This window comes from Calliphora vicina, chromosome 5 (genome assembly GCF_958450345.1).
Source record: "Calliphora vicina chromosome 5, idCalVici1.1, whole genome shotgun sequence".
Classification (NCBI taxonomy): domain Eukaryota; kingdom Metazoa; phylum Arthropoda; class Insecta; order Diptera; family Calliphoridae; genus Calliphora; species Calliphora vicina.
The window spans coordinates 72,398,102-72,417,487 of NC_088784.1; the positions used below are offsets into that span (position 1 = coordinate 72,398,102).

A 19,386-nucleotide genomic window follows, 5' to 3' on the forward strand; every position below is an offset into this window, starting at 1 on the left:
ATATCCATGTCGCATAGGTAATTCTCTGTAGAGCAAAAGGGTCAGATCTATTATGAACTGCTGAAATCTGACGAGACCATCACATGTAACCATTACTCAATGCAAGTGTTTCTGATGAAAACGCCCAGAATATGCGACCAGACATGAAACTGTAATATTCCATCATGACAACACTCAGCCACATGTTGCAATACGTGTTAAATACTATTTATAATGAAGTGGTTGGGAAGCTTTGCCTCACTCAAAATAAATAAAAAGATTTTCGATCGAAGCAGAACGCTCTCGCTGGGATACGCTCTTGTCCTCAAAAGATGAGCAGTTCTTTTGTCTCCATATAAACAAGGCCATCCTAATGTACATGTGGCAAATATGCTCATATATCATTTCATGTATTAATTTTATTTTATGTAAATATTCCCCAAAAGCATATTTGTACAAAATTATCATCATTGTAAATATAGCATTGTTTTTGTGTGTATATTTACAATGGTAGCTACTACTGCTGCTACCATTGTAAATTGTAAATACATACTTATTACTTTTTTTCCTGCTTGTCATTTATTTCTCATTACATTTTAATAATTTTAATATGAATCTGACATATGAGATGATAATAATATTTATTTATACAAAATGAAAACAAACAAAAAAAACTGAACAAACAGGAAAATTTCAACCAAAAAAAAAATCAGAAAGAAATGAAAAATTATTTTATATTTTATACCCTACAGGGTAACTGTTCATGTGTATGGATGATTTTTTTTTTTACTGAGGTTTAACTTGTAGACCACTAATCAGCAAACAAAAATGTTGAAGTGCCAGAGAGCGGTCAAAAGTAGTTGGTTTTGTTGTTGTCTTCTTTGCGTGTGTTCTCCTCGTCAGGATTAATGAGGAGCTGCAGGTTATATTTATCTGTTGGTTGATGGTAATTATGTCATTGCTACTTAACAGATTGTCAATTTAAAGTATTCCCATAAATGAAATGTATGTATAGAAATTAATATTTGAAAAAGCTAAATTACTGCTGAGCACTTTTTTTAATAAGTTGTATAAAATGTTTTTTGTCTAGAGACTAAAATATTAATATTTTCATTAAAATTACCATGATGCTTTTGCCCTACACTTTGGTTTATGGCAATTAGTTTTCTGTGATATGTTGGTGTCATTGGATGATAATCATACCCCAAGAAAATAAAGCAAATGTTTTACTTCTTCCTTCTATATATTATATAAGTGGAGTCGAAAAAGACTGCAGCCATAAAATCGATTTTTTTAAAAATCCCCAGTTCGTTCCATCCATTTAAAGCCAGATTATTGCCTTTAACAGGAAATTAATAGATATAATTATATAGTTTACATAGCCTGAATTATTTTTGCTATAATTTGCGGCCTTCCAGCATTAAATTAAATGCGTCTGCTACTTTTAGTTAAAACCACAATATTAACCCCAATAAAAATACTTACTTGCTTACATTCGAAAGTACTTTGTTAATTCACAGGGGTATTTTATGCAAAATAAAAACAACACAAATAAATCGCAGGATATGAATAAATACTACTCACTTAAACTCTCTCATAAACGTACAATAAATATTGTGGGAATTTAAAAAATATACCCTGCAGTTCAAAAACTAACTCAACATGGAAATATAATGACATTTTATTAGCATCTTTAGATATTTGGTAAATTGCAATGCATTTTCTATTCCGCCACGCAATCTTCATGTCCAAGATCATTTACATACATATTTACTCACCACTGCATTATTGAGAAAAATAATTCGGGAATTCTTTCACAGTCATTTCCTTTACATGTTATAAGTTAAACGAAATTTACTTACATTTACAAGGTGTCATTGTTTTTTTTCTACAATGCAACCCTCCCTCACTTAATGTGCGGATTAACCTGCTGAAGACAGCATACCATACTTCATAATGTTGGCCTACCTGAGTTAGAGTTCAACTAAGGATTCAACTCTCATCAGAATCCTTATGTTTATTTTTACTTACATATGAAAACCAGTTACCGATGTGCATTAAAATAACCTGGGCTTGGTGTAGTGGTTAAGACGCTAGACTAACAAACATTGACGAAAGACAAAACACCAGTTCAAATCTCAGCTCAGGAATAAGTTTTTTTCCTTGTCCTTACAGAAATTTCTTTTGCTAGGACGTTAAGAACAAAAATAAGTATTTCATATATATATATACCATTCATAAATACCAAAGATGAGCAATAGTTTGGCCCGATTTAGTTTCGGCAAATTTTATATACATTCCATGTTAATATGTCTCCCAGTGACACATGAGCCGTCGCTCATGATAAAAAAGACTTTGTCCATAAAACATTCGTCATAAATCTTATGCAGGACATAATGAACATTTTTTTTTTAGTTTTTATCTTGGGAAATGAAGTTTCTGTTGGGTATTCCAATTTCTCATTGGTACTTATCGACCAAAACTCTGTAACTTTTGAACCAATAGAGATATTTTAGATCGGTTCAGCAGTTGTTGAGCAATTTAAGGTTAAAGATGAACTTTTAATTTTTGTATAGCATTTAGTATGAAAATTCAAATTTTTTTGTTTTTTGAATCAGCTATACTTATTAAAAAAGTTATCAGCAGATAAAAACAAGTAAACAAGTATGTTCGGCCAAGCTCGACCATATAATACCCTACACTATAATTTATTTCCGTGAATGATTTTCGGAAGAGGGCTATGACTAATTATGGACCTATCGCCATGAAATTAGGTCTTTATGTCTGCATGAATGTTATTTCTGTTGAATTTTGTGTTTATACCAAAATTTTTAAGAGTTTTATGCTCGTTAAAGTGATTTTCGGAAGCGGGTCTTATATGGGAGCTATGACTAATTATGGACTGATCGTCATAAAATTAGATGACATTAATTCAGTTTATATAAAACTTATTTGGAGCAAAATTTGTGTAGATACATATATAAATTAACCATTTACGACCGATGAAGTATGATTTCTGGAGAACATTTTTATGGGTGCTAGGTGAAATAATGGACCGATTTCAGTAATTTTCAATAGGCTTCGTCGAAAAAAATGTATGTACCAAAGATATTCTTCAAAATTGCGACTTGTACTTTGCGCCAGTCATATGAACAGATAAAATAAAAATAAAAAAAAAATTTGGGAGTAATTTTATTCAAATGAAAAAATTGTTCAACAAACAGGTCAAAACAGGTCAACAAGTATATATGGGCTAAAAGAGGACATTTTGGCCTTTCTCCTGGTAGTAGAATTTGTTTAACCCCTTTTGACGCTAAGCACTTTTATTCCACTGAAATTCATATTTGACTAAATTATAGTATCTGAGAAAAAAGTTAATAATACATCAGGTTTAAACGGTGCAGTGACAAATCATACCAGTTCTTAAAGACTTATATCCTACCAACATAACAAAACAAAAATCATCCAATTATCAATAATAGTTTGCAAGTTATGAATATTTACTTCTGATCAAATTTACAAAAATCAGATTTCTTATAAAATGACATAAAATACTTGACTACAGCATGCCACGCACACAATTGACAATATTTTTATCTAATTTTTTGGCTGCCTTAGTTTCAATGTGTTTAATATTAAGTGACATTAAAATTTTTGAAATCGGAGTCAACAAAAGTTGGACTTTTGGCCGATGAAATTGAGATATGAGCGTGGGACGTATAAATTTTAATTCTAAACTCTGTTTTTTTATTTTTAATAAACCCTATATTTTTGATAAACTGACTTATTCATCAATTCGCTATAACAATTTATACCAATGTCTTATTCAGTTTATTACTACATTTGGTGTAAATATTGTTACAAATTTTAATTCCATTTTTCTGATAGCATTTTTATGCAATTTGTTTCCATATTGTGAGAATTTTAACTATTGTCGGTCTCATTCGTGTTTTGTACATCCAAATAGATTATCGCGATGTGGGACCTAGTGGCCATCAGTGCCGACCTATAGTTTACCAACTTATTTGTGTTGCATTTTATGTGGTTATCAACAGCTATAAGTGCTTAGCATGTGCATTCGTCGCTGTATCAGTGACGCCTAAACAAAAGATGCAATGGCCACCATTGTCGTAGAAGCAAAAAGTATATATGATATCCTTGGCAGGGCAGAAAAATGCATTCCAATTTGAATTATTACAGACTAATTATAATAAATGAACTTAAGCCTAATTAAAAATTTACTTTAAAATTATATAATCTAAAATACCTTTACCAAAACAATCCAAATGACTGTTAACTTTATATTTTAACCATTTCGAATCATTAGCCAACCTTCATTTTGACCAATTTTTAATTTGGATGATTTTTCGTTTTGGTTTTTGAGCGAATTTTTTCTTAGGAAAATTTAGCTGGCAGCCGTTGGCAACACATTGAATGCTCTGCTATTATCTATTATCACAAGAATTGTCCGCTAATGGTTTGTGGCTTTGATAAACACATTAAACATAGAAGCCAATGCTGCGAGCCGTTAAAACCATTCATCATTTTGCCGTACCTGCTACTGCAACAACTCAACTTTGTGGAACTAGAGTTCGATTCTCAAATGAGGTACATAGTTTATTTTCTTTGTGTATGAAAACCAGTTGCCAATGCACAGTAAAATAACCTGGGCTTGGTGTAGTGGATAAGACGCTAGACCAACAAACATAGACGAAAGACAAAACACCAGTTCAAATCTCAGCTCAGACATAAGTTTTTTTTGTTTCTACGTAACATAAATCTCTTACAAAATAGCATGCTGAAAGAGAAATTCGATTACTTTTTGATCTGCCGTAAGCGTAGTAAACTTATATTGAGCACTTCTTATACATATTTAAATTTAAATAAAACTAACAGTGTTTGACATATCATCGAAATTTGTTATTACTTTGAAAGGTTCAAATGAACTGTTCGCCTTAGCTTTGCTGGGTGGCCTGCATCCACAATGTCCAATTTTCCATGGTTCTGAAGCATAAATCTGTCTGAATTCAACCGATTTGGATAGACATGCGAATCACCTTAACTTGAGATGACCATACCCTCAAATTGAATGTTGGTGTCCATTTTATCCTATTAAGGCTTAATAAATAGTGCTCAATGTTGACCGCGATGGCCTGACCAACTTCGTTCTCAAAGAAATATTGACCGCTGAAGCCGCCAGCCCAAAATCCGCATCAAATACTGAATTTTTCCGGATGCATTGGACGCTATTGGATCTCATAATTTACAATTTTTGAAACTATAGATGAAAATAGAAAATGTAACATTAAATATTAGAAAACGATTTTTTGAAAGAAAAAAAATCTTTGAAAACTATTCCTGATGAACAGGGCAACCAAAAATATGCTCTAAAAAAAGTGTTTTATGCGCATAAAATATGCACTTAAAAACGAAAAATATGCTTAGTAATTAGTAGCATAATATTTATAGGATCAGTAGGGAGAGTATGTTCCATATAAATTTTAAAATTCAATACGTTTTTATTCAATACGTTTTTATTTTACATAAAGCTGTAAAAAACACTTTTTTTAACATTTGAATTATGTTTCAAAAACTCTGTGGAGAGTATGTGTAATTTTTTATTAAAAAATTTCAATGGAACATTCATCGCGTATGTAGATTAACATCTAAATAAATTCGTCTTCCAGAATTTTAAGAGAATTATCAAAAAGCCTTAATAGTGGAATGATTTGTTCTATTTGAGACTGCGGTAATTAAAAAAAAACATTTTGTTGCAGTTTTATCATTGGGACTCAGAATGCCGTGACAATTTCTATGTTTGATCCTTGCTCATCCATTGTTTCGACTATCGATATCCATGTATATTATTATTAATGATTTCTTAATATATTCGTTACAATTTTTGAACACGAAGTTTTCGATGAATCTTAATATTCTGAACATTTGTTGAATAGTTGTTTAGTTTTATATTAGTGGTAAACTGTTAATGCCCAACCATAACTGGCTCAAGCTACCTTATGTTTTTTTCAATGTATCCAAAATTTTAAGAAGTTGGCCTAATAACATACAATTTTCAAATTTTCTTTTAATTTTTTACGTATTTTTTACTAAAAATTTGTTTAATTCAAATATATAGAAACTAAGCTGCCTTAAGTTAACGAAAATTCGATGAAGATAAGTCGATTATAGATACTATAATTTTTTCTTTAAGTAGATTATGCCAATTATCATTGGACCTTAACAAAATATTAAAATATAGAAATGAAAAATTACAATGCAAACAATAAAATTATATTAAGAAAACAAAATAATGAAAAAAAAAGAAAATATGCAACAAAAATATGCAGTTATGCGTTGAATATGCAAAAATATGATATAAAACGCAAAATATGCTAAAATATGCAGTAAAGAGCAAAATATGCAAAAATATGCACTAACAAATCGATGCCAAAATTCTTAAAATTGTCTGAAACGGATAAATAACTAACTCATATGTTTATAAGACACACAGCAAAAAATATGATATTGCATATTTTTGGTTGCCCTGCTGATGAATACATTAGAGTATTCTAAAGGAATTTGTGACCTCATTGTTTTGTCCGTAACGCTGTAAATAGGCCGATACCAGTGTCTTGTGTCTCAAATGTAAATATTTATACGGAAATACAAATACTGCATTTATGCGAGTAAATTTATTATATCGAATTACGTTCATTTTAATTTGTAACAATTCAAAGAATATATTGAAAAGGTAACTTAAACATTTGGCTTATTGCAATGCGACAGGAGTCATCAGCAATCATTATGATCAAGATCTATTGTAAAAATCATTTACATATTTAACTCACCATTGCATTATTGAGAAAAAGAATTTGGGAATTATTTCACAGCCACAAATCATATTTCTTGACATGTTATGGTTTAAACGAAATTTACTTACATTTTCAATGTGTTAGTTAGTTAGTGCATTCTTCTTATTACTAATTTGTTATTGGTTTTTTTTACTGCAATGCAGTCATTTAACATAGCACACAAAATTCTGTCTTAAGCTGGTTAATCCGCAATAAATCCGCACACACAAATTTAAAACCTTTCATAATTTTGGTGTACCTGCTATTTGAACTCTAAGGATTCAACTCTCAACTGTTAAGGATTCTGTTGAGAGTTAAATTGTATTTAAGTGTGAAAATATTGTAGCATTTAAATAATCTGGGCTTGGTGTAGTGGTTAAGACGCTAGACTAACAAACATAGACGAAAGACAAAACACCAGTTCAAATCTCAGCCCAGACATAAGTTTTTTTTGTCTTGTACGTACAAAAATCGCTTTCAAATTGAAATTAAATTTTTAAAAAAAGTATTCTTCACTACATCATCTTTTACCAATTATTGGAAATATCTTGTACTTCATATAATCATCATTTACATAACTAGCTACGTGCATGTCCTAAGCAGGGGGTCAATTGATGCTATTGGATTACAATGAGACTGTCTGATAGCAGGTCCATAGTAGTCAACGCATTGGATTCACATACTGGTTACATGATCAGCAACGTAACTAATTATTTTAAAAAGTACGGGTGCTATTGACCTCAAATGGTCAGTTAAAAAGACATCTCCTAGACAGTTCAGTAAACGATTACTTGTAAACAAACATCCTCCGACTACTCTCCAATATATAACTTCTGCACAGTGGGGCTGAATCAAAATTTTTTGGAAATAAATCTGGCATTTCTAAACGGATGGTCCGATCGGAATAAAGTTTGACGTGGGCTTAGCCAAGGAGAATTCCAGTTTAAGTTATTAAAATGGGACCTACAAATGCTCCAAAGGTGGCACTTTGGGGGCTCAAAGTAGGGTACCTTCGACATGTAAAATTTTTAAAGACGTGCCATTTTTTGTTTCCCATTCAAATTGGTCGTAATATTTTTAATTTTAGTTTTAAAAAGTCAATAAATATGTAACATGTAATAAAATCGTTATTTATTAACAAAACTAAATGAAATTTTCAACGTTTTTTAAACTTGTCATTCTAAATAAAAAATAAAAAAACTTGTCTAAAGGTCAAAGGGAATCCCGCAATTCCTAAAAATTGGAGCGAAAATCCCAAAAATGGTATTTTTTACAATTTTGCCCATAGGATCGACATTTCCTTTGAAGCTGGGTAAATGTTTTGGAGATAAATAGGGAATATATCAAGGTTTCCAAGGCAGCTTTCTGTTTTCTGATCCCAGCTTTGGGATTTTAGAACATGTGGCCCAATGTTGAAATTTTTATAAAAAAATATTTTTTATACCGAAATGTTCTCAGTAAAGATATATTATAGAAAAACATAAATTTGTTATATGTTCTTAAAGAAAGCTTTTTTAATAAAAAAAGAGTTAAGTCACCTTTTCGCCCAAAAAACAGCAAAAATTTATAATTTTTTGAATTTTTAAATTGAAAATCGTTTATTTTTGGATTCATAATTGATATTGCTCTGAAATCTTTTGTATAGTATTTCTGTGGTCATAAGCAATAACCACCTAAGTCGACTTAAGAAAGATTTGAGTTATATATGCTACATTATTCTCTTCATAGAACTGTATGTATACGTGAAATCCCTACCTTCCTAACTTTCTTATTTAAAAAGTTATTAATTATAAACATATTGGCTTAAGTCCTAAGGAAGACTATTGCATTTACAATACTTAAGAAAACATTCAATTATATTTTATTTTGTTTAAATAGCTTATAATGACTTTAGTTGTTATTGTTATTTTTCACAAAATAAATTTTCATAAATAAGAGTGTTGTTATAAGAGCCAAACTAAGGATAAGCGATTATTGCAAATTGGCTTAATTACTTGACATGTCAATATTTAAATATGTAATAACAGCTTAACTCAATATATGCCAAGCAACAATCAAAACACTTATTTTCAACAAACGCCTAATCAGACATTAGCACTTTCAATTTAGTATTTCTGAGTTGCATTAAGCGATGATATTTGTTTTTATTAAATATTTCTCTAATAAATAAAGCTTTTGTTATAATTTTTCATTTTAGCATTGTGGGGGTAAGAATCTTTGATTCTGCATTTTACTTTTTCTAATGCAATCTTTTATTTTTTTCAGAATCGCTTTTATAACTATAAATAGCTTTTTCTCAAAAACATGTTTTTTGAATTAGGCGGTTATTGCTTGTGACCACAAATTTTGTAATTTAGCTGTCAAACTAACAAAAAAAAATTCGCAAAATTTTGAAATGACTAAAACTTAGAAATTATAAGAAATAAATAGCACACGGGAGCATGTTTTCAAGGCCTAGCCGAGTGCTTTCTAAAAATATAAAAATCTTTGAAATCGGAAGGGAAGGGAAAAAATGGCACGTGTTTCAAAATTTTACATTTTATAGCGCCGCCCCTGGAGCATTTGTAGGGCCCATTTTAATAACTTAAACTCGAATACTCCTTGATCGGACCAGCCGTTTGGAAATGCCAGACTTATTTCCAAAAAATTTCGATTCTGCCCCACTGTGTTCTGCTGGGCAAAATAACTACTTGCTAAAGTTCAGTACAAAATGAACATTTAAAATGACTACACTATAGGTTACTTAAAATAAACAGTATGAGAATTATATCAACAGAATTTGTATAAAATCAGTAATCTAGTCTCTAAGACTAGATTACTTAGAGACACTTAAGTGACAATTGTATTCACGCTAGATTACATGGGATGTACAAAGTAACCAATTGACTTCTCTCTGCTCTACAAAGGCATGTTTCAATTAACCAAAATACATAAATTGGAGGCAGCCAAGTGATCGGATATTAGAGACAATTACTGTATATAAGGTATACATTGCTTAACTGCTAGGTTATAAAACTGCAGGGTTTATACATAAACATCTATAAATATGTATATGTTCATATCTATGTGTATTTGTGTCTACAGATAAATGAAAATAAATATTTTAATATTTGATGACATACAAATCCACCATTAAATTCTATTTAAAAGGGGAATTTTCGCAATTGTTTTTTATTTATGGTGTTTTTATTTAAACATTTTTTAAATGAAATCTTTGTCACTTTTTGTGAGTTTATTTATTGTTTTTATATGAAAATGTATTTATTGTCAATAATTGTTGAAATTTTTGGCACAAACCACAGACAGTTTAGTAAAGTAGCATTTGAAATTAATAAAATTATCAATTATTGCAGATCTTAAATAATGAATTATTAATACCTTTGCTGGTAGTTACAGTACCTATGTTTTCTTATCTCTTTTGATATGTTTCGATAAAGTTTTGATCGAATCTTTAAAACCTCTTATCCCATTTTAAGAACCTTCATTATTATACCCTTCACCTTCGTGAGAAGGGTATATATAAGTTTGTCATTCCGTTTGTAATTTCCACAATATAATTTTCCGACCCTATAAAGTATATATATTCTGTATCCTTATAGATAGCGGAGTCGATTAAGCCATGTCCGGCTGTCTGTTGAAATCAATTTTCTGAAGACCCCAGATATCTTCGGGATCCAAATCTTCTATAATTCTGTCAGACGAGAAGTTCGAGAAGTTTGCTATTTAAAATCAGCAAAATCGGTGCACAAATGGCTGAGATATGAGGGAAAAAACCAGGACAATCTCGATTTTTTAACTATTTTTGGCCTATATCTGGATTACTAAGTCATTAATATAGACAATATGGATATCTAATGATAGATATTTCAAAGTCCATTGCAACGATATATGTATATAAGGCTATAGTAAAGTCAAAATCGGAAAAAATATTTTTTAACCCAAATTTTTTTTTATCAAAAAAAATTTTTTTTTGTCATAAATTATTTTTCCAAAAAAAAAATTTAAAAAAATAAAAAAAAACATTTACAAAAAAAATTGTAAAAAACGGTTTTAAAAACAATTTGGAAAAAAAAATTAGAAATAATTTTGTTCAAATACAAATATTTTTATGTATAACTTGGTGAATGTATATAAGATTCGGCACAGCCAAATATAGCTCTCTTTTTTGTTTTTCACTTTTTTCGATTTTTGGAATCTTTAACAACATTTAAGTTTTATTTCGTTGTGGTTATGGTAGCCTCTCTTAAGATTTTGTACATTATTGAGCAGTGTTTTATTAATATAATAAAAATTACTAAAGTGTACTTAGCAATTCGTCATCTTTGTGTTTGAACAATCGTTTACTAAAAACCATTCTCATGGTATTTTAAAAACCTCAATAAATACTACTGATAACAAGCACCTAATCTCAATTTAAGTCCAAAGAAATATTATTTATTTCTTTCGACATTATAATGGATAAAATGTATAATTATTACACCACACAAGGCTAAATCTTTGTTTATTTTTTATTTCATAAACAATATTCATATAGAAATACGTAAAAATTTCCAAAAATATAAATAAAAAAGTGTGTTTTTTTTTTTGTTTTTTGTTATTTTGATAAATTACCAAAAACATTAAACAAATGTTCTGTAATTTCATAAAGTCTTTGTTTGTTTTAAAAATGATGATGATGATGGTGGAGCTGGGTAAAGGGGGCAGGGCTGGATGAGAGTTATATTTGAAGAGGGAGGTACCATAATAAGTGTGTTTTTTATTATTATTATTATTAGTATGGTGAATGTATTGTGTAGTGTGTGTGTTTGTAAGTATTATAATCATAAAATTTATTATAATATTGTTTTCAACAAACTTCCATTACCATCGTCATCATCAACATCAACCAGTGCCAGCCAGCATCTTCATCAAAACTAAGCAACCCAGCCAAGCAGCCCAGCCAGCCAGCCAAGAAACGTAAAACCCCATTTGGCATTGAACTTAGTTGAAAGAAAAAACAACAAGACTTTTTTTTAAAATATATTTAAAGGAAATTAAAGAACCCACAATAAAAATAAAACAAAAAAAAAAACAAAAGATTGCTAAAACTTGGGCAATATATACTAAAACTACGGAAATTCTTTAAAATGATAAGGAAACACTCTCGTTTTTTTAGTTCTATTTTACACCCAAGATTTTGTTGACTTTAGAAAACTGTCAGAACTTTTCTGTTCTGTTTTTGTTTGGTAGTTTTTTTATTTGTTTATTATTATACCCACCATCAGAAAGATGAGGGATAGGTATATTGAGTTTGTCATTCCGTTAGTAACACATCGAAATATTAATCTCAGACCTACAAAATTATATATTATGGGGCATTAGTTTTGTCCGTCCGCCTGTCTGTAGAAGTTACGATAGGGCCTAGAGAAAAGGACTTAGGGTGATGAAATTTTGTTCAAAAATTATTTTTTGATCAGAAAAGTTAGGTATTGGAAGTGGGCCGAATCCAACTACTATTTCTATCGATCAATGCAAAACGCTCTCTCAGAGGTACGCGTCACTTTGGAAAAGAGTATCCGATAATAAAATATTTTGCAGACGTATTTCCTTATATAAAATAAAAATTTGTGTTGAAAATGGTAAGAATTAGTCGGTTACTATTGGCAACCATAGAAATAACTTCTCGGAATTTGGCTGTGTGATACATAAATGTTTACAGAATAGTTCTATTCACATATAATTTTGTATTAAAAATAGTCAAAATCTGATATAAATAAATCTGCTTGTAATCGGTGTCAGTCATATTTTGGTGATGGGTATAAAAGATTCGTTACAGCCGATTATAACACTCTTACTTTTTCTTTTTTTAATTTCCATATTTGAACATTTAACAAACAATACAATTAGGATTTCTTTTTTTAGGAATTTTTTTAGCCACTCACCGCCAGACCAACACAACTGCATTGCATTTACATTTTAGATCTGCTTATAAATTTTAATAATATAGAATTATCCTTTATAAGGATCGTGTGTGTTTGTGTTTGCGAGTATTTGTTGCCAGAAATGGTTGAAAATGACAAAAGAAAATCCGGCACTTAAATCACATTCAAATGCAAAATGCTTAGATTCTAGACTCTTATATACGAGTATTTAATATATATAGTAACAGTAGAGCAAAATAACACAAAATTAGGGAATAATATAAGGTGATTAATTTAGAGGTTTTTTCATACTGCTGTCATCTTATTTTTATTCATCATGGAAAGACAAAGTATCTAAATTAGTCAGTTGTATTACTAAAATTAAGGATTGTGAGCACTGTTGCCAGATAATTTTGGTATAAAATCGTCAAAATTGGACTAAAAAATCTGCAAAATATTTTTGAAATCGTCAAAAAATCGCAAAAATAAAAGTACCTACTTTTTTGTGAAATTTGTCAGTTTTTTTAGAAAAAAACTAACAATCCAATAAAGAATTCACATATTTAAACAATTAATGTTGTAAAATAGGTTTATATAATAAGAATTATTTAATATTTTCATACAAAAATTAAGTATTTGTATACTCTTCACCGAGAGTGGTAAGGGCATATATAAGTTTATAATTCAGTTTGTATTTTTCATATTTCCACAAAAAGCCACGACTTACTTACATATATCTCGAATTCTGAGTCATGTACATAAAAAATTCATATATCATATGAAATGGATTTCAAAGACATTCCAAAGACGTATGGGATATTCGAACCAACTATATGTCAATTTCGAAAAAAATCAAGTATCAGGCTTTATTAATTTTAAAAAGTCTTTAGCATAGGTTTATAGACATCCTTCAAGTAACTGTTTGTATAAACGATTTAATTTTTTTTATTAATTTGTCTTGGCTAAATATTCGTTCCGCATTGTCGCAGCTAAAAAAATTTCACACTTTTTTTTCAAAATCTAACAAACATTTTTCATTTTTATTATTAAAATCAAGTAATTTAAGCTCTTTAAATTCAGATTATATTTTTATATATCATCTTCTTTCTATCTTACGAAAACAATTATGGTTTAGTTTGTATTTATTATATTTGTTAATTAAATGATTATATGAAAACCTTGATGTAAATATAGACTTTTCATAAAATCGTAATTTTGAGGACTAAAATCGGCAAATCGCACTTTGCCATTTTTACAATCAAAAATCGCCAAAATGCCGATAAATGCCGGCAATTCTGGTAACAGTGATTATGAGGAATGTGTTTCCTGCACTACCAGCAACATTGGCAAATTATTTAGCTAGGATTCCTAAAAGGGAAAAATGTCTAGACAATTCCCGGGAATATGTTTAAGGAATACCCAGTAAATTTCGGCAATTTCTTTACAAGTTTATTTTTTTATGTATATTGGAACTTTACTCATAAAGTTTAGTTCAAGGTCTCTCGGCTTCAATTCGTATGCACAGTGGGGCAGAATCGAAATTGTTTGGAAATAAATCTGGCATTTCTAAACGGCTGGTCTAATCGGAATAAAATTTGACACGGGCGTCAAGGAGTATTCGAGTTCATGTTATTAAAATGGGCCCTACAAATGCATCAGGGGTGGCGCCGTGGGTGCTCGACATGTAAAATATTTAAACACGTGCCATTGTTTTCTTTCCTATCCAATTTCAAAGATTTTTATATTTTTGGAAAGCTCTCGGCTAGGTCTTGCGTGTGCAACTTATTCTTATAATTTCCGAGTTATAGATATTTAAAAATTAAAATTTTACCATACCTTGGTCTGCTTTTTTAAAAATATAGCACGTACTTTTGGATCGAATGGAGTCGAATTGTTTTTGTTGGTTAGACAACAAAATTACCAATGATATACAAAAGATTTCAGAGCAATATTAATTATGAATCCAAAAATAAACGATTTTCAATTTTAAAATTCAAAAAATGCTGTTTTTTTTGGCGAAAAGGTGACTTAACTCTTCTTTTATTAAAACAAAAATTTCTTTAAGAACATATAACAATTTTATGTTTTTCTATATATGTTTACTGAGAATATTTTGGTATAATAATTGTGTTGTATTTTTCGATTATGTCGGCTTACGCCTTCGGAAATTGAACTATTTTTTTATCAAAATTTCAACATTGGGCCACATGTTCTGAAATCTCAAAGCTGGGATCAGAAAACGGAAAACATCTTTGGAAACCTTCATCTTTACGGAGAATATTTTGGTATAATAATTGTGTTCTATTTATCGAATATGTCGGCCTTACGCCCTTCGGAAATTGACCAATTTTTTATCAAAATTTCAATATTGGGCCACATGTTTTAAAATGCCAAAGCTGGGATCAGAAAACGGAAAGCAGCTTTGGAAACCTTGATGTGTTCCCTATTTATCCTCAAAGTATTTTCCCCATCCCCGAAGGAATTGTGGAACCTATGGGCAAAATTGTAAAAAATACCATTTTTGGGATTTTCGCTCCGATTTTTAAGAGTTGTGGGATTCCCTTTGACCTTTTGACAAGTTTTATACACTTTGTTATTTAGAATGACAAGTTTAAAAAACGTTGAAAATTTCATTCAGTTTTGTTAATAAATAAAGATTTTATTACATATTTACTGAGTTTCTAAAACTAAAATTTGTATCAAAATTTTAATAGGATTGCAAATATTACGACCAATTTGATCCACATTTATTCCGAACTAGCCTTTTTGTTTATATAAGTTAATTTTTGGTCTTACAAAAAAAGTTGCAAGTCAATATCTCAATTAGATTCAAAAATATGCCACTTTTAAAACTCAGTCTTTCTTACTAAGTTAAGGCATCGGCCCTTTCATACTAAGTTAATTTTTATTATCGAATGTCTAAATCTATTTTAGTCAAAGTTTGCAAATTTGTTTTAAATTGTTGCCATTTGTTGAGCTGAAAATCAGAACAGTGGGCATGACCCTTTCCGTATCAAGTCAATATATGGAGAAACTGGCTCGATTATGGAGAATAACACTCCTGTACGTCAACGTACCGTTAGGTCTTTTGAAAATATTGCTGCTGTAATCGAGAGTGTCGCCGAAAACCCGAAAACCTCTATTCGTCATCAACCTCAACAACTTCAAAATTTCACAAAGCACTACGCAGCGAATTTTTAAATTTCATGCATACAAAATTCAGCTTACTCAGGAGCTCAAACCAGCACATCATGGAAAGCGCTGGCAAATCGTTCAATGGGTAATGGAGCAAAGTGAATTCAACGCCAAATTTTCGAAAAAAAAATCATATTCTGCGATGAAGCGCATTTCCATCTGACTGGCTTCGTGAATATGCAAAATTGTCGAATTTCGGCTCAGCAAATCATCATGCAATCCATGAGAAACAAATGTACCCACAACGAGCAACTGTCTGGTGCCGATTTTGGTCAGACGGCGTGATTGTGCCTTACTTTTTTGAAGATGAGTCATTTACTGTGAATTGAATTTGTTACAGAAGCATGATAACAAAGCTCTTGTGGCCTCAACTGGACAGCGTGGATCTGGACGAGATGTGGTTTCAGTCAGACGGCTGAACCTGCAACAATCGATTTCCAGAACAAATTATCTCCAAAAATTCTGATGTCAACTGTCCACCAAGAGCATGCGATTTAACGCCGTGCAATTTTTTTCTTTGGGGTTAAGATGGTTTTTAACCCAAAATTTAAAAAGCTAAAAAAAATTGTCGAATAATTTTGTTTAGGGTAATTATGACCCAAAAAACTCAGAACAGCCATCAGAAACTAATTTGCTAATGAAGTTTAGTAACCAGGTGCAAAATGGTGAAGAGTGCCTAAGGGAATTGTTGCCAGTTTAGGTGTAAAAAACAATAATTATGATACGATTTTATTGAAAAACGAATAAAAAAACTAATAAAAAATATTTCATATAGATCGGAGGACTAAAAGTTAGTAAAACTTTGATTTAAAAAAAATTTCACGTGCTAAAATTATGACATCTCTCACAAAACAGCTGACAGAACAAAAACTAAAACTCAGAATTTATTTCGACCTTCGAGGGAAATGTTAACAAATCTGTAAATAAAGTCACAGTTAAATTTAAAAAAAATATAATTACTTTTTGCGATAATTGGTGTTTTGTAATGCATGCCTTGAGGCATTCTTGTGGGTTAGAGGGTTAATAGTAGGTGCGAACATATTTAAATTCGCTTTGTTAGCTTTTTCCTTCTCTGGTTCCACTGTCAAGATATGGCTTAAATTTGTGTGCATATTTGGCTAAGTGTGCGTGTATGCTTTTCAGCAAATGACTATAAAGTGTTTATTTGAGTTAAACATGAGTCAGTGAGTGGGTGGTTGTAGGTCCATGCCAGTATATGAGAGTGGGGCATGGAGTAGAGGAATGTGTTGTAGGCAGGAGCTAAAATATATATACGTAAACAAGTATATAATGATTTGTTTAAATAAACTATGCATCAGATTGTGTACAATTCCTACAACAAAAGCGATACAAAAAGTGGCATAACTAATTTTTTATTCAAATAACACAAAAATTCTTACTCTTCTTGTATTTAAATATTTATTTTGTTTAGAAAAAGAAGAAAAACCCCTAATGAAACGAATTGAAATTCCATGTTTTACTTATATTTCCGTTTTTTTTTTGCAGCGCTCTCTTAGTTGCGTCATGGTATGAAGGAACCGACGACTAACAACTTGGACGATATTGTAAGTACCAGATTGTTTTTCTTGTTTTTTTTTTTAAATAAATATGTAAATTTTCAAATTCTAATTTGAGAGGGGTAATAAAATGTTGATTTAAATATTAAATTTTATATTGTTCGAGTAAAGAAGGATTTAAAAACAATTTTCATTGAAAAGAGAATTAAAGGACCTTCACTACAGCAATTATTTATATCTATTTAAAAATTTTAAAGGATTTTTTTTTATTGAAATCTTAATGTGAAATTACAAAATTTTAGTCAAATATTTTTCACTAGTTTTTTTTGTATAATTTTCATTTATATATTTTTATTTGTTTTATTTTATTTGACATTTTGTGACCCACAAAAATAGTTCAAACATGTAAAATTGCAATTGTACGGGTTACTATTTTCTTTCCTTGGTGAGTATTTTTGTTTTTACTAGGGTTATTCCAAAATTTGTTTAACAAATTGCAAGATTGATTTGGATAATCTTGTTTACTACGCGGTGTTTTATACCCTTCACCTTCATGAGAGGCAGCCGTGGATCCAGAGGGGGTGAAATAGGAAATTTCACCCCCCCAAAACCTTCTGGATCCTTATAGATAGCGGAGTCGATTAAGCCATGTCCGTCTGTCTGTCTGTTGAAATCAATTTTCTGCAGACCCCATTTATGTTCGCGATCCAAATCTTCAATAATTCTGTCAGACTTGCTTTCGAGAAGTTTCCTATTTAAAATCAGCAAAATCGGTCCATAAATGGCTCAGATATGAAGAAAAAACCAGGACACCCTCGATTTTTGACCTATATCTGGATTACTGATAATATGGATATCTAATGATAGATATTTCAAAGACCTTTGGAACGATGTATATAAGACCATAGTAAGTTGGACCTACAATGGGTCAAAATCGAAAAAAATATTTTTAAACCCGAATTTTTTTTTCAACAAAAAAATTTTTTTTAAAATTTAAAAAAAATAAATTAATTTAAAAAGAGAAATTTTTAAAATTTAAAAAATTTAAAAAATAAATTTTAATTCAAAAAAAAAAAAATTCAGAGAGCTCTTCTGAAATTGCTCCAACACTTGTAAGCTCTCTTGTACTGGAATTATAGCAGCACTCGTAATATTTTAGAATGATTGGAAATGTGAATGTTTATATGTAAGCGCACGAGTATGTTGTAATGTAAATTTGTACATGCCACATGTGTTGCATTCTTTAATAATGTGCAATAAAAATATCCTTTTACGAATATACATATTTGTCGTAAAACTACTTACTGTTTTCTTACCATCAGCTTTTTTTTTTGTTGTATATGTGGGTCGTCATACGAGTATGCATACATTACTTTAGTAAAACGTAGAACAAATATAAGATGTAGGTTATAAATGATAAAATTTCATTATATTTTGTTCAACATTATACATAAATATGCAGAGAAGTAAGCTTTTGAGAGCATGTTGGAAAGATAAAATCAAAATGAATTAGGGTTTATATTAGGTTGGTGTCTCAAATTTCATTCAAATCGAACTAAGGGTTTAGAAGTTACAGATTAATTTCCCTACTGAAATGTTTCCAACTGTTTAATGTTTAGAACAAGGGTTATTAAATGGATGTCAGCGGCAAGCTGCGGGTCCTTATAGTCATTGCATTTGCTTTATATATCAATCAAATGTAGCTCGTGTGCTAATTTGGATTTTGAATTAGTTAAAATCGATAGCATTGATTGATATATTGGGTGCATGACTTAAAAATTCTGAATTTTTTCATATTGTTAGGTTTTATTTTGAAACATTTGTACGATATATATTTATTTAAAGTATTGGTCATTGTAAGCTATGACCTCTTCCCACCTTTCTGGCATCATATGGATTCTAAGCCAAAAGAACTGCTCATCTTTTAAGGCCAAGAACGAATCA

At 30.2% G+C, this 19,386-nt stretch overlaps 1 protein-coding gene across 2 annotated transcripts in view; it reads left to right on the plus strand.

Moving 5' to 3' along the window:
• Nucleotides 1-19,386, plus strand: part of ASPP (Ankyrin-repeat, SH3-domain, and Proline-rich-region containing Protein) — a 238,694-nt gene that overhangs the window by 54,631 nt on the left and 164,677 nt on the right. For both annotated transcript variants that reach the window (XM_065512046.1, XM_065512045.1), the window contains exon 2: nucleotides 17,432-17,490. In XM_065512046.1, coding sequence (XP_065368118.1) covers nucleotides 17,455-17,490 — 36 coding nt within the window. In that variant the 5' untranslated portion in view covers nucleotides 17,432-17,454. The remainder of the gene's footprint in view (nucleotides 1-17,431; nucleotides 17,491-19,386) is intronic.